Consider the following 14,818-nt stretch of genomic DNA (forward strand, 5'->3'; position numbering starts at 1 on the left):
TATGAACTCTTTCTGGGTTTGCAGCCAGATCTTTGGCTCCTGGCTGTGTTAGGTTGCTTGGACTCTGCAACGCAACAGAACGCTTTCCTAAAGGAACAGCTGGAGACCTTCTGCAAGGGGTGATGGTGGAGCTGGCAAGTGCCATGCTTTTGCCAAGCCCCGCCAGCACCACAGCCTCCCAGTGCCCGCTGCGTATTGCTGGGCGCTGGAACGGCTTCAGGTGCCACCAAAGCTGAGCAGGAGGCAGAAGAGCTTAGAAACCTTTTTGGTCACTGTCCTTTAGATGTGTAGGTCTGGTTTACACTATTGTGTCAGTATTTATTGGCATATGATGCTAAGCATACAAGTATTTCTTATACTTTGCTCACTGTTTTAGAAATGCGTTACAAATGCATTGAAATGCATGAAACTGCTTTCATGTTTCAAGATACATGTGCATGCGAATACCATGTGGAGCTTTGCTGATTTTAAAATAAAGCAAGGTGATTGCCAGGGGAATTTTTAATTATTTATAACTCTGCAAAGAAAGGGTTATAATCTGTTATAATGTCAACAAAGTGCTTGATTTTTCTGAGTGCAGTTCTAATTTTAATACTCCCCTATTCCTGTATTTGGATGTATGTTTAATATACTCCTGAATTACCAGGTTTTGGTATGATCTAGACCTAACGTAACATATGGTATACTGTTAATTATTCCATCCCGTTTGCCTTCAGACTTGTGTTCTTCTGTGAAGTCCATTATAAAGAAAACAGTTTCCAAACATCTGGCATGAAGAGAAAAGTGGAGTGTTGATGTTTCAGCTCAAAGGCTTTGGGGATACATAATGTTAAACAGTATGTTTTCCTAAACATGCAAGTGTACCTTTTAATGGTAGTAATTCAGATGAAAGCATAATAGTGAATCTGTTCTAACCAACTATGAGAATAGTGTTGGGCAGTTTTACAGAGCCACAAGCACGCATGTGTGTATTTACATTGCTAATAGACGCAAAAGCTGCATGCAGAATTACTGCTACAGAATTTGCAACTATAATTTAATTTTGTTCAGTTTTGTGTAGTAAAAATTGACTTACTTGACAAGGATTTCAGTAATTACAAACAAAATATTTAAGTTATTGTAAGGAGACAGAATTCGTTAACATAAGGACTTGGAAAACAAGCCAATGTCAGAAAGGACACGTTGAAAAGATACAGTTATTCTTATTGTATCATGTGCTCAGGCAGTTGTTATTCCCTGTAAAATAGCTTAAAAACTCAGTACATCTCCCCAGCCATATTTGCTATGTCTTATTCCTACATTTGTTTAGTGTTCCTGTATTTGGATTTTTTCCCCACTTTCTTACATTTAGCATGGTGGTCCCAGAGGGATGCAAATGCGTGGAAGCCCAGAAACTCTGGGGCGCTCTCTGTTTAGGATTTCTTCTGGCGATTGGTGAGCTACAGCCTGGTTTTCAGCTTCAAGTGTTATGGTGGAGAAGATGAATGGACGCTGGTACGGGCTGTGGTGGCAGTTCAGGTGCTGCCTTCTGCAGTGCGGGGTTTTTTGGCTCTTACAGCAGATGCTTGTGCACGCGGCAGGGGATGCATCGTGCCTGGCTGCTTTGCATTACACATTTCCAGTTCTGGAGACCACGTACCATCTCTTCTACTGTGACAAAACTTCCACGTTTTTGCCGTACAGGTTTTTTTGGTCTCATTTTGAGACCGTTGCAGTCAGATCCATACTGGCTCCAGTTCTGATGTGTGCTTTGTGAGCTCTGCATGCGGAGGTGGTCCCAAGGTGGAGTGCGGTGGTCTCCTGCTGAGAGCGGACTCGTCGGAGAGCACAGAGAGGCTTTGTGTACAAATTCTCCTCTCCCAGCAAACAAAGCAAGCTTGTTTAACAAACACTTGACAAACAAAATGAACCTAAAATTAGAATGCTTGTTTCATGAATGAAAATTTCCTATGAAAATAAACACATTTAGGGACAATAGAAGAAACTTCTTTCGGAGTCCGCTGCTTTTGATAGTCCAGTATTTTTGTACAGATACTTGATGGTACTTTGTACAGATAGCTGTTGGTTTACTTGCTGTTAAGGTTTAATTTCTAACACATGCTTGGAATACTGTGGTAAAACGAGCCTTTGTATTTATTCCTTTTTTCAATCTGCAGATGTGATGGAGACGAGTAGGTTCAGATTTTTTGGCAGAGCTGTGTTGCTCTATCCTGACAATATAAATTGTAGACACCTAAACGCTGAGAAGTGTCACTGCCTTATTTTCTCCGTCGGATTTGTAGTCTGAATAACATATTTTTGTGTGTGGAAAGGATGCCTTAGCTTGAATTTCAGAGTATTTTTTAGTCAGGATCCAGCAGAAATGAAGTTTTTTGCTAATAAGTTTTCCTGTGCTGTTTCCTCTGCTCTGTCCTACAACTTTACTCTTTTCTACTATCCTAAGATTACTGTAAATACCTGGTTATGTATATGTACCACTGTTGCTGAAGTTATTTCTTCAGTACTGGGTTGTGTACATTGCAGTGGTGACTGACTAAAGGTAAGTTATTTGGCTTTTACTAGGTTTTTTATTGTTGGACATGAAAAAACCATATCATACCATATGTTAATAGAAAGCCATAAAGTTAAAAATCTTGTACTGTTCTGAAATACAGGTTCAGAATATTATGTCTTTGTCTTAGATGTGTGAAAGCAAAGAGAAATTTAAAAAGCTGGAGTGGCAGTTTAAGTGACATTATTTTTCAACATGATTTAATTGCGTAAACACTATAAATGCTTTTGAAAATCCCACATAGCATATCTTAATATAAAGCCAACGTCTCGCAACTGAGTTCTTAATGAGGAGTGTATTTCAACTTGTGAATATCAGTGTTTCACCATTTGAAAAGCTGTCAATTAGTCTATCGTTATGTCTTCAAATATTTCACAGACTGAGTCAGTAGCTGGTCATGAAAGTGAAGCATGAAGTTATTTTTTCAGTGTAAGGCTACCATCAGCCCAGACTTATTTTCTTGCCCTTGCAGTCTTGTCTGGATAGATTTTTGGCAAGTTCTGTGTGTTTCTGGCTGAGTTTTTGGAAACCCTGTTAAAGGCAGAAGTGGGAGTTTGAGAAGGTCTAGTACAGAGGTAGTATTCCCAGCGGTGGCGTGATGGGTGCAGGCGGTGATGCAGAGGTGGATGTGATGTGTAAGGCTGAGCAGCAAGTGCTAGCCTGTGCTCTGAGCGGCTTGGGCATGTGGAGGGTTGAGTGGGGTGAAGGGTTGGGTCTTGGAGCTGGGAGAAGAGAAAGTTTGGGGCTCCAAGGAAAACCCTTTGTTTTTTGGAGAGTCGTTGGAGAGACACTAGGAAAGACGGGGAAATCTTGGGCGCTGATGAGCACTGGTGCTTGCTGGGGAGGATGGCATAAGGTCTTGGAGGTAACCACAGAACACAACGGCTGTAATGGGGAGTTTGATTTGAAGATAGACCTTACAGGCAAAGAATTGCCCAAAGCATTACAAGTACGGAGAAGTTCCTGGACAGGAAGAAACGCAGGTTTCTGTGTGCCCTGGTAGAGCCCAGTAGTGAACAGGTTTGTCCTGGAGCTGGGGATCTGCAGCTGGGTTAAGCTGCAAGAGCAACGCACGTGTTGTGTGCATAAAACAGGTAAATTGGAGAATTCATAGATACTTGTAAAGTACGTACCATATCTTGCTGTAGAATATACCTGCTTTTCTCTTGTGTCATCGTTCAGAATTACGGCTTTAAAAGATGAGAAGAACCAGATTTGAGCTGAAGTGAGTCATATTGAGCAAGGGTAGCAGGTTTAGTCCCCGTTTTCTTTTAATCATCACAAAGGATTAAAAGTTAACTTGCATCGGTTTACTTTTTGGTACATCATAATCAGGGTCAATGTTTTTTAAAAATACAAAATTACGCACTCTGCCCTCACACCCATTTCTGTTGTGCTGGTGGTTTAGTTCTGATGAATGTGAATTTTCTGGTCCCTTGTGCAGTTGTATGGAAAAATATATGAAAATGTGTTTATTTTCATTTAAATTCTATCAATTTAATTTTGTGTTTAGATGGTTGGGTTCTTTTTTTCTATGAAATAAACATGGTCTGCAGTGTTTTTACTTTGATAACTAGACAGTAGAAGCCTGTTTGACAGGGCGTTAATTTAGCTTTCGTGTGGAGGCTGTCTGCGAGCTGTTTAGATGAATGCTGTTCTTTTAGGTAAGACTCGAGCTAGCGAGGTAGTAATGAATGTTTAAAGCTATTTGATATCAGTGTGACAAGTCTGTGTACGTAAGGGTAAAGCGTGAGTATGACATACGAAGTTGTGCGTATTTTTCCTATGATTGTTTCACTTTACGTTAAGTATAGGGAAGCTAATACTTAATTCTGCACGTGTAATTTTATGAACTAAAAAAATATTGTCAGTTTATAGCAACTCTTCAAGAGAAAGATACGAGATCCACATGATTGAAACACTTTTTTTTTTTTCTTTTGCTTCTCACAGCTGCCAAAATAAACTCCTTTGAGATAGACCTAAGTCAACATAGTTGGTGTGTCTCTAATGAAGCATTCCTCTTGAGGCCCCTACTTGGGTTTTAGCTTTTTGTCATAGCTTTTTAAAATCTCTCTTTCCAAGTGTAATGCTAGGGTCTTCTTAAGAATTTCTGCTGCAGATTTAAAGTAAACAAGTTCCATTTCAGTAATCATATGATTTTTATTCCCCAAGACCTTTTTTTTGAAGTAAAAAGGCAACGCGTATTACATTTTTTCCTGTAATACACTTGGTATTTTTTTAAGTTGTTGAAAAAATTGGCTAACATTCAGAGAAGCTAATGTTCATCAAATGTACAAGCTTAACTCTTCTTTCTTGCTGTTTTCCACTCAAGCTTTCTCAAACTGGGCTACTTTATTTAGAATTTTTGGGTAGCTTCTTTATGGGCAAAATGAGTACTAGCTTTCAGCTTCAGAAGTACATGTGTGGCACCATCTTTAATTAGCTTGCTCCCAACTGGATTTTTAACGGCAATTTCCAGTAAATGTTAACTGCTTTTATATATCTTTTATTTAAAATCACAAAGTCATGTTTTTTCATGTAAAATTGTTGAACATACGTCTGTTTTGAATTCACAGGGAATCTCAGTTCCAAACGTGTCCACATACACCTTTAATTAGAAACAGTCTTTCAAATTTCAGCTTTGTGTTGGATGTCACTATTGTGCCGGTGTAGTATCACTGATATTAAATATTAGTAGATAAGAGAGATATAAAATGGCAATGTTTTAATATTCTTGGTGGCCATCTATGGAATTCCAGCCAGGAGCGTACAGTAGGGTTTTCCTTTTCCTCTAAGTGCCACCCCATATCAGCATCTCTTATTTTTGTATGCCAAACAAATGTAGGAACATTGAAAACTAAGCTTCATTTCAATAGTCTGTTTTAGTAAAATGCCATTGTGTACAGTACAATTAGCGGATAGAAACAAAAAAGAAATAATTAAAAAAGAAAGGAACCTTGTGAAATACAAAAGGAAAAATAGATACATCAACAGTTTGATGGTGTAAAAGTAGTTAGAAAACATGCTTAAAAAGTGACTAATTTTATGTAAGCTTCTTTGAGTAGCGACACACTTGTAATATTTCTCTTTGTTTCTCAGTTTCAGGAGTTGTCTTCATACTTGTCTGTCATTTGGATAATATTATTTCAGCTTTGGATAAACAGTCAGCCAATTTAGGGCAGTTCAGAATCCATAAACTTGCTGTTTCTGTCATCAAAAGCCTGGAACCAGGGTACGATAGCTGTTGTAGGGTAACTAATGCACTTCATTGGTCTTGAAGGGACCGTTTTGTAACGTTTTGTACTGTTGTCTGTGGTGTGAAACACCCTAGACATGGCAGATTCAGCCTCGTAGTGCTCACTGTTTAGATTAAGCTTGCTGAAATCTAAGAAAGGCAAATGTAGAACTTGTATGTATCTATCCATCTTTCTTACACAGAAAAAAAAATGAGTGAGAACAGATGTGGGGTGGGAATAGCCACGGATATTTAATGGTTTGTGTCCAAGTTCAGTAATTTTACTGCATGCTAGACACCCATTGGCTCCAGTAAATTTTAAAATACAAAGAATATGAACATAAAAGACTGACAACTGCCCTGTCTGCAAAAGTTATCTTTAGATTATCTTTTCATAAGTATTCATTTAAATATGTGTTTGTCTGTCTAGTTACCAAGGAGATGTTAGAAGTATAGTTTTTATGCTGTAATTCCTGAACATACAGATTTTTTCCCTCTTTTGTGCAAGCCTTATCGCAGGCTTTATTCCCAATATAGTGGCTTTAATATAGTGACTTCAGATAGAGTGGCTTTAGTTGCTTAGAACAGGCAATGAAAAACTCTCACTTAATGGTCTTTGTAATTGGAAAAGAACAAACTCTTGGCAAGGAGTTCTGGAGGAGAGAGCAATGCTTCAAAGTGGTTGGCAGAGTATGCCCGGAGCCGTGCGTGTGTTATCTTTAGCTCTGGGCAGTTGCATCCCAAGCTGATAAACTCGAGGTGATAAATGCCTGCTGTCACGTCTCTGCTGTAGCAGCCCCCCACCACGGCAAAGCCAAAGTCTCTTGAGCATGCTAATTACTGTTAATTCTGGTTTCAACTTTAAAAGTTATCTCATTGATTAATACGGTGGTGTTTGAGGGGATAACGGGATCTGTTTGAGTACGGTCATGGATAGACGTTGTCTCAGGCAGCGCCTTGTTGGCTTCTTGGATCTTGCTGAGGGCATGTCCGTGTGTTGATGTGCAGCACTTCATAGCTTGGACCTTGTGACGTGAACATCCACAGCCTCCCTTAGCGTGTGGTACTTGGTGAGTGGAGGGAAAGGTAATATTGGCATATAAAAGGAGGAAAAGCTGGACAGAGTTAGAGACTAAAAGGAAAATGGGGAAAAAACCCCCACCCTGTCCCCAAATTTCCTCCTTTTTCCTCAATGGAAAGCAATTTTTTCTCTAGTGGTCCATGAGCCTTTCCAGATACCTGTTGGCTGTTTTCCAGTGTTAAAAAAAAGCTAGAAAGTGGTAACTATTTCAGGTTATATTTATGAAAGAGGACAAGGTGAAAGCAGCTATTTAGAGTGTACGATGAGTTATGAAGATAGCAAAATCCAAACAGTTCAGGAGATTCCTAGGTATAGCATTGTTGGGAAAACAAAGAAATGATAATATTTTGTGAAAGTATTTGGGTGTGTGTGTGTGTGTTTCTTTTTGAGTGCTTCTGTGCAGACCACCATCAGAAAATCAAGTGCTGAGATTTACCTTAAATCTGAGTGAAATTGAAGATAAATTTAATTCCATTTTAGTGGTGGGCTAAGAGCATATGGACAGTTAATGGCCACATAAAGGCATGATAGTTGTAGGATACTGAGCATGAATCTTGGCCGTCTTCCTTTTTGTCTTTTACTCATTACTTAAACTGTTCTACACTTACAGAGATTTTTATTTACCTGAGGAACACTGTGAAAACTTTCAGAGACACTAAAACCTGAGCGAAGAACAGCTAAGTCTGAAGATGTAGTCAATAGTTGTAGGAAACTGTTTGTTTCCTACTAGTTGTAAGCCATGCAGGACATAAGTGCCATAACTCTTTTCTCATTAGAAACAGTTTATCATGAGTTATTTCTGTTAATACTTTATATTGAATTGGGAAATGATGAGGAGAGGTGAAAGCTGGTCAGTCAGTGTAAAGACTGTCGGAGCACGTTTAAAAAGCAAATAGCAAAAAAGGCACGTTGTAACAAATTAACTGATCGAAAAGAGTGTTGGTATACTTCTGTTCAAAATACAACTCCAAATGATGTTTACATTTCACTTATGGGAAACAAACACTATAGGAGAAGGTGGGCACGTGCTCTACGCTGTTGTGTTTGGGATGTGCTGGGAAGCACGCTACAGCTCCCTGGCTGGCCTGTGAAATTCCCATGACACAGGTTTTGTGCCTGTGATAATGTAACTAAAAGAATGGGAATCGGCACAGCTTTTTGAAGAGGGAAGACTAGCACTTCATATACTTCCCTAAAGTAGTTTGAGTTCTATGAGCTACAAAATGAATTTTTGGTTATTATTCCCGACATCTTTTAAGGATTACAATGCATTATTCTTTAATAAAACAGAAAGGTGGCTAAGCTCTCAAGAATGCAGCTCTGGGGTCCTAAAACAGTTGATTGCATAATTAATTTGAAGTTCGGATAAAATCGGCTTGTTCGATACTGGCAGTGGAGTAGCAGGCAGCCTGTTTGCACGTGCAATGTGAACCCCACGGTTAAATACAGCTTGTTGTTACTTACTCATTGAGTTACCCGCAACGTATACATTGGCTGATCTAACTCCTCTGGGGTGTATACCTTCTGGTACACTGAATGCTTCTTGATGATAAAGCTGAGGTCACCAGCCATCTCGCGTTGATAAATAAAGTTTTATTCCATATCTATTAATCTTGGAGGAGGGTGGGTTGTTTGTTTAAAGAGATTAAAAAAAAAAAAAAAAAGAACTATGAGGTGGGAGTGTATTTGTGCGGGTTGTTTTGCGGTGGGATTTTTTTTGTGTTTTTTCCTAAGTCTCTCAGGCCTTCCACAGAAGGATCCCCTGTGAGTGGCTGTGGACAGTTGGATGGAGAAGCAGATTCTGATGGGCTCTTTGTCCACGCGGGTGCAGGCAGGCACGGCGCAGCCCCGCTCTGTGAAAGCACAGCGGTTCGGGCGACTGCGAAGGATGCTCTGAGGATCCGTGGGGTCTATTTCTGTTTATGTAACGAAACCAGGGAGCAAGGGTCTGCGGTAGTACTTGGCCGATGGCATTCCAGAGGGGTTGTCTTTCAATGCAAGGACTGAATTTAATAAACCCGTGGTCCGGCACGCTCTTTCTCGGGCGGTGCTGCCTCACTGTTGATATGGGTGGCTGTTGATAATTTGGGGTTACTTTGTTTACGCAGTCGGGGAGCTTCTCTTAAAGCAGCTGGCTGGACATGGAGATGAAGGCAGTCTTAATTCACTTTTAATAAAAGATCAATGGGTTTATTGTGAAAAAATAGAATACAGATGTAAACGGTACCTGATAAAAGAAATAAATGTGTGTTTAACCTTCCTATTTTGTTTTTTCAGTGCTACTGGTTCTTGACCTTCTTTGGTTTTGAGACTATTCTCTTTCTTGGTAGTTTTACCTTTTAAATTTTACTTAGACTACAAAAACAAACTCTGCTGGTGTTTTTCATCTGAAGTGCTTACCAAATCCCTCAGATTTTACAAAATATTTTAAAAGTAATCTCCAGACTAAAGTCTCATTAAAACCTTTGCCCTTCCTGTGGAACAAAAGTTCAGTGAAGTTCTGGTCAAATCTTATTTGGAAACTAACACAAAAAAATTCATGGTGTGAAGTATTAATTTAGGCTTGGCAGGCTCACTGTAAAATTTATTTCCAGAAGCTTCCAATTAAAATGCAGCATGTCTAATAGCATAAGGGAAAGCACCTTAAAGGCTCTTTCTTTTATATTATATAGGAGGAAAAATGCCCCAAACATTAGTGAAAATAAAATGTCTTGGAGGTATTTTTTATTAAATAGTCACCTTTATATTGCAATGAGTTGACTTGGTAGAAGTAACCATGTACTCAGGAATTTCTTAGCTCTGCTAATTTTCAGTATTGCTTTTTAATCAAGCCATTTGATGTATTAGTCAAATATTTATAAAGATGCAGTTTTCTCTTTTGGTCTTCTTTTTATCTTTATTGTGACTTTCACTGTCCTGCTCCTTGAATGATGTGGTTTGGATGGTTTCCCCCTGTGGCCCTTTCCGCCTTTTTTAAAGGAGGCAAAGCAAAACTGGGAGGAGGACAGACTGATTGGGATGGTTAAAGGTCTAGAATACCTTATGTAGGAGGACACAGTAACAATTTAGGTCCCTTCAGTCTGATGGAGGTACCATATTTATTTGTAAAGTCATGACTGGCATGGCAATAAGGCAATGATTGTTCACTGCATTTCTGTAGTAGAGGTAGGAATGAGCTACGGTTTGCAGATGGAAGTAAATCAGCGCAGTTGTCTACGATTATCAAATGGCAAAATGCATTATTACTCAAGTTATCTGTTATCTGGTTGTGGAAGGATCTGTTGCAAACTGCTGGAGGTCAAGAGAGTATTGGCAGAGTAACACCTGCTCATACTGTTCTTTTAGCCTTCACTGATTTTACTGTTGATGCTGTCAGATATGGGAGATGTGACAAAATTCAGCATGGCTCTCTGGTATAACCCACAGTGGCTGTTATGTTATAGCAGCTCAAAATGTGTTAGTATTCTGTCTTGAGAAAGGTGTTTCTGGATGTCCATGAACTTTTTAAACAGCATCTAAAATAATGACATTTTAGGCAAGTGTATCTTTTTTATTTCCAAACCCATTTCAGAATAGCCCATTTTATGTCTTGCTGGATATTTCTCAATGAAACGTAGATGCACAGGCAGAAATATGTGCAGTTGTTGTATATTGACAGGGTGCATTTCGTCAGCAGGTGGTATTGGGTTTAAGAAGCTGAAACATAAGACAAGTGCTTAGGGATGATCTGTAAGATGATACTTTTTGTTGAAAGTCTTGTAGTGAAGTATTCCCAAGATGGTCTGGACAGCAAAACCAGTGCTACTGTGTAAGAGCTTTTATATTATCAGATAAAAGAAAGCAAAATGTTTTCAGTTGTGGAATTTTACCACAGACAAGATTACTTCTGAAACGTATGCTAATTTAATCTGAAGCCAAAAAGAAATTACTTTTAAAACAGTTTTGCAAATCCGATGAAGTTCTTTTGTGATAAATAGCTCTGCAGCAGTTCCATTCAGATCTCCTTTCTAGTTTGGATTTGTGTTGGGTGCATAATGCGAATGCAATGTTAAGAATAAGAAGGAATACAAATAGTATGCTTAGAGGCAATTTGTTTAGATGATGTAATATTTAAGAGTGAATAACAAGATCCAAACATTTCTCTTAAGGTAGAGATGCTCCTGTAGGGAGGCAGAATCTGGCTGGGCTCTCAGGTTCAGATTTTTTCACAGTCCAGGGATGAGGGGTGGGGAGAGCGAGGTGGATTCATAGTTGTTTGTTTTCATATTGAGGTTTTATACGTTTTTAAGAAAGTAAGTAAATTGAGAGTAAGTGCTTAGAGGAGGGGGGAGAAAAGGAAAAGCCTTTAGAAATTGTTGTGTTTCATTTAACAAGTTCTGTGGATTCCCTTTTAAATTCTACCAATATAGACAGGGCATCAGTGCTGTTCACTGGGAAACTCACCTTGGGATGTCTCTGTGTTCCCACATCCTCCACAGAATGAATCATGGGATGTGGGTTTAACCAGCAGCGTAAATAACGCGCCTTTACGGGAGAAATCTCTTACTTCTAGTATGTTTGGAAATACTTTTAGCAAGGGAGGATATTGAAGAGCGTCAGCGGCTCGGTTAATTTCTACCTGTAATTACACTGTGTGTCACTTCTCAGTGATGTGTCATCACCCCTCAGCCTCACACCCCTTCAGGGAAGTTTATTAACAGGATTCTAAATTTTTGGGGAAGAAAACATCTAAAGGAAGTCACCTCAGAACTATTTCTTCTTTTTTCTCTCCTAAGTGTAGGGTATGTTGAGACCCAAAATAAATACTGAGTTTACACTGATGGATTGGACAATCAATTTTTCCTGTTGTTGTTTTGCTCAATACTAAAGCAGCTCTTTTCTTATTATAACCAACCTAGTGGTACTGCAATTCAGTTAATTTTATACATCCCATTTTATGACATAATATGACATTATAGAAGTAATCAGGAAATTCAGAGTGCGGCTACATGATATGATTTCCATGGGTGGGATTCACAAAAGTGATAAATTTCAACATGTAGGTGTAGCATCTTCTAAGAAAACTGTGAGTGGCTGAGTAATCTTTACTTATAGCCAAAAGTATACCTATGCTACTAGAAAAGATGAAATTGCCACCTTATATTTTTTGCACTTAAGCGACAGCTCTGAAATACGGTAACTTGGCTATTTCTGCCGCCTTGGCCAGTTGAGAAAATGTCTTTAAATCAACAAGTAATCATGTTCTATTTTTTTCTTAAATGTGACTGAAAAGGCATACTTTTTTCCTCAAGTCCTTAAATTGTTTCATCTGAATAATGGTGACTAAAAGTGTTCTTTAAGTATTACCTTCACATACCTTTCAACTATTTCTGTTTAGTTAGCGTAAGATTTCAAAGTGGTTTATTTAATAATGTCATTTCCATTCTCTGGCTTTAGAGGATTTTCCAAGGCCTGGAGGTTTAAGCTTCTGCATGGAATTGGAGGAATATTGTTTTAATTTAATATAAAAATTTGCATTTAATTAAAAAAAAAAACCAACTCCAAACCCAACAAAGGTAGTTACAAGCCATTCCTGAATGTTTTTCAAATGAGGAAATCAGTCTGTACAGAGTGACTTCAGAAAGATACGTCAGGTATGTGACAAGGTTCAGCACGAAGCTTGGTTGGTTGTTTTTCTTTCCTGTGGACAGTTACGACTTTGTTTTTTATCAGAGAGAATTTCTGTATTTCTTACTCAATTTATGGTTGGTGGGAAATACGTAATAAACCAAGTTAATTCTGCTGTAAATTTTGTGAAGACTCGGAGAATGAAAAGAATTGGGAATCTCTGCAAACATTCAAAAAATGGTTCTTCTGATTCTCCAAAACTGGGTGTTGCCACAGAAGGGTGTGTTTACAAGAACAGCAGAACTTTGAATGGGGCTGTTCTGAATTACATCTTTATCACCCAGCTGTAGTCACAGGAATTATCTGTGCCCCTCCCCAAACATTGGTCAGTCTCATTCAAAACCACTTTTTTCAAGGCCTTTTTTCATAGGAGACATTGGAAAAAAAATCAACTTTGTATCAACATGATCATCTTCTTTACCTATTTAAAGTAATTTACATGAAGAACTCTTAATTGCATCAACTGCAGTGTGACTTCTTGTAATGCCCAGTCTTTCAGCTGTTGCTTCAAGACCTGTATAATTGAGATCTTTAAAATTTTTCATTCCATTTACTGTATGTCTGGTTTTCAAACTGATAGGTGTAATGAATTTCCAGTTTAAAAATTAATTTGATATTGCCACCATATAGCTTTGAATGTTGAGAGGGTATAGGCTAAGTGAATAATGGCTCAAAGATAGACTTTTGACTGAAGTTACAGGCCGATGAAAAATCTGACTTTAAATCAAAGAAGAACTGATTAGAGGAGGTTATTATTGCTGAGGTGGTGATTTTCTGTGTTGCTGAAGGGAAAATAATTATGGCTGTTTAGTTTCTGGGAATGTCTGCAAAGGATATCTTTTTAATAAATCAACAAAAAATGGTAGAATTTCACTAATCATTACCTGTAAGCTATTCCAGGAAAAACTCCATGAATTAAAAAGAAAATGTTGCTTTTTAAGTAGGAAATGCTCAATCACTAATGCAATAAAAATAGCATCCTGCATACAGTTAAGTGTTTTTTTTTTTCTATTAGATCATTTTTTTTTCCATCTCCGTTATTTGCTAGAACTAGCAACACTCGAGATGAGCTGCTTTTGGAGGTGCTGAGTTTTTTAGTGTCAGCACCAGCTCAGCAGAACTCCAGAGGATAACTTAAATACAGAGTTTCAGTAAGCAAAGCCAAAACTTTTGTAGTTCATCGTGGATATCATAAAAATGTGTGATGTTAATTTTACATTTTCTTCCAGTGCCAAGGTTAAGTTTGTATTTCTGAGGCGACGCTGCAATTGCTAAAGAAGTAACCCTGCGATTGCAGTGAAGCTGTTCCTGACTCATTTGGTGCCGATTAGATTAAAACTATTCCTTGTTCATAGAAAAATCTGGAAAGTTGTAGCCAGAGTGTTCTTATGCAACTGATATGATGACTCTCTTTTTCTTTCTTTTTTTTTTTTTTTTTTCTTTTCTCCTTTCCAGGGTCAGTACAGGCCTTCTGACTTGTTGTGTCCAGAGACATATGTCTGGACACCTATTGAGCAATGCCTGCCCTTGCTTGAGCACTCAAAGTACTGTCGATTCAACCAGGACTTAAAAGCAGGTAAGTTTACAGGTAACGATGGCCATATAAATTGTCTGTCTTTTTTTTAAAATGTATTGGTATCATCTGCTGCACAGCTCCTCCAGCAAGCATTAGCAGAAAGTTTTATCTTTTAACATAAAATGAGCAATACAAATTTTAAGTACATTCTGTTTGAGAGACTATATGTAGTTCAAAATTAACACACATCGCTGCCTTTCAGGTAATCTGTTATTCTATGCATGAACAAAACCAATCAAATAATTGTTCCTCCCTTATGTTCCAGTCGGATGAATGCATGAAGGAAGGAAATTAGAATCGATACAGGAAAGTGAAAGGGCTGGAGAGGCTTAAAGGCATCAGGTGCATTTGTTAAGAAACAAACTGGCAGATTTAATGTAACAATCTGTCGCTGAATGTGAAGTGTCCAACGAACAGCAGAAACACCTTAAACGTCTTGAAGTAGATGGGACATAATTTTTTTTCTGGATTTATTCTGTAAAATAGGCACTTAGTGTTTTTCCAGCATAGAATGGTCAGAAATATTACAGACCAGAACGTAATGCAGTAGTGATACTGTAAAACAATGCAATCAAATGGCAAAAAAGGCACGTACTTGCTTCAGCTACTGACCGTGTGGGCTGGCTGTGGGCCCCAAGGGAGCTGTGTGAGAGCATGCTTGGTGCGGTGCTTGGGTGGAAGGGGAAAATGGATTAACTACTTTTATTA

The 14,818-nt window shown here is 38.5% G+C and overlaps 1 protein-coding gene across 6 annotated transcripts in view; it reads left to right on the plus strand.

Moving 5' to 3' along the window:
- The window catches only part of ATE1 (arginyltransferase 1), an 85,746-nt gene that overhangs the window by 49,476 nt on the left and 21,452 nt on the right, over positions 1 to 14,818 (plus strand). For 5 of the 6 annotated variants that reach the window (XM_080401498.1, XM_080401497.1, XM_080401499.1 and 2 more), the window contains one exon: positions 13,990 to 14,110. The exons of the other annotated variant lie outside the window; for it this stretch is intronic. In XM_080401498.1, the coding sequence (XP_080257624.1) occupies positions 13,990 to 14,110 (121 nt within the window). The remainder of the gene's footprint in view (positions 1 to 13,989; positions 14,111 to 14,818) is intronic. 6 annotated transcript variants of the gene reach the window in all.

This window comes from Falco punctatus, assembly GCF_963210335.1.
Source record: "Falco punctatus genome assembly, chromosome: 9".
NCBI lineage: Eukaryota > Metazoa > Chordata > Aves > Falconiformes > Falconidae > Falco > Falco punctatus.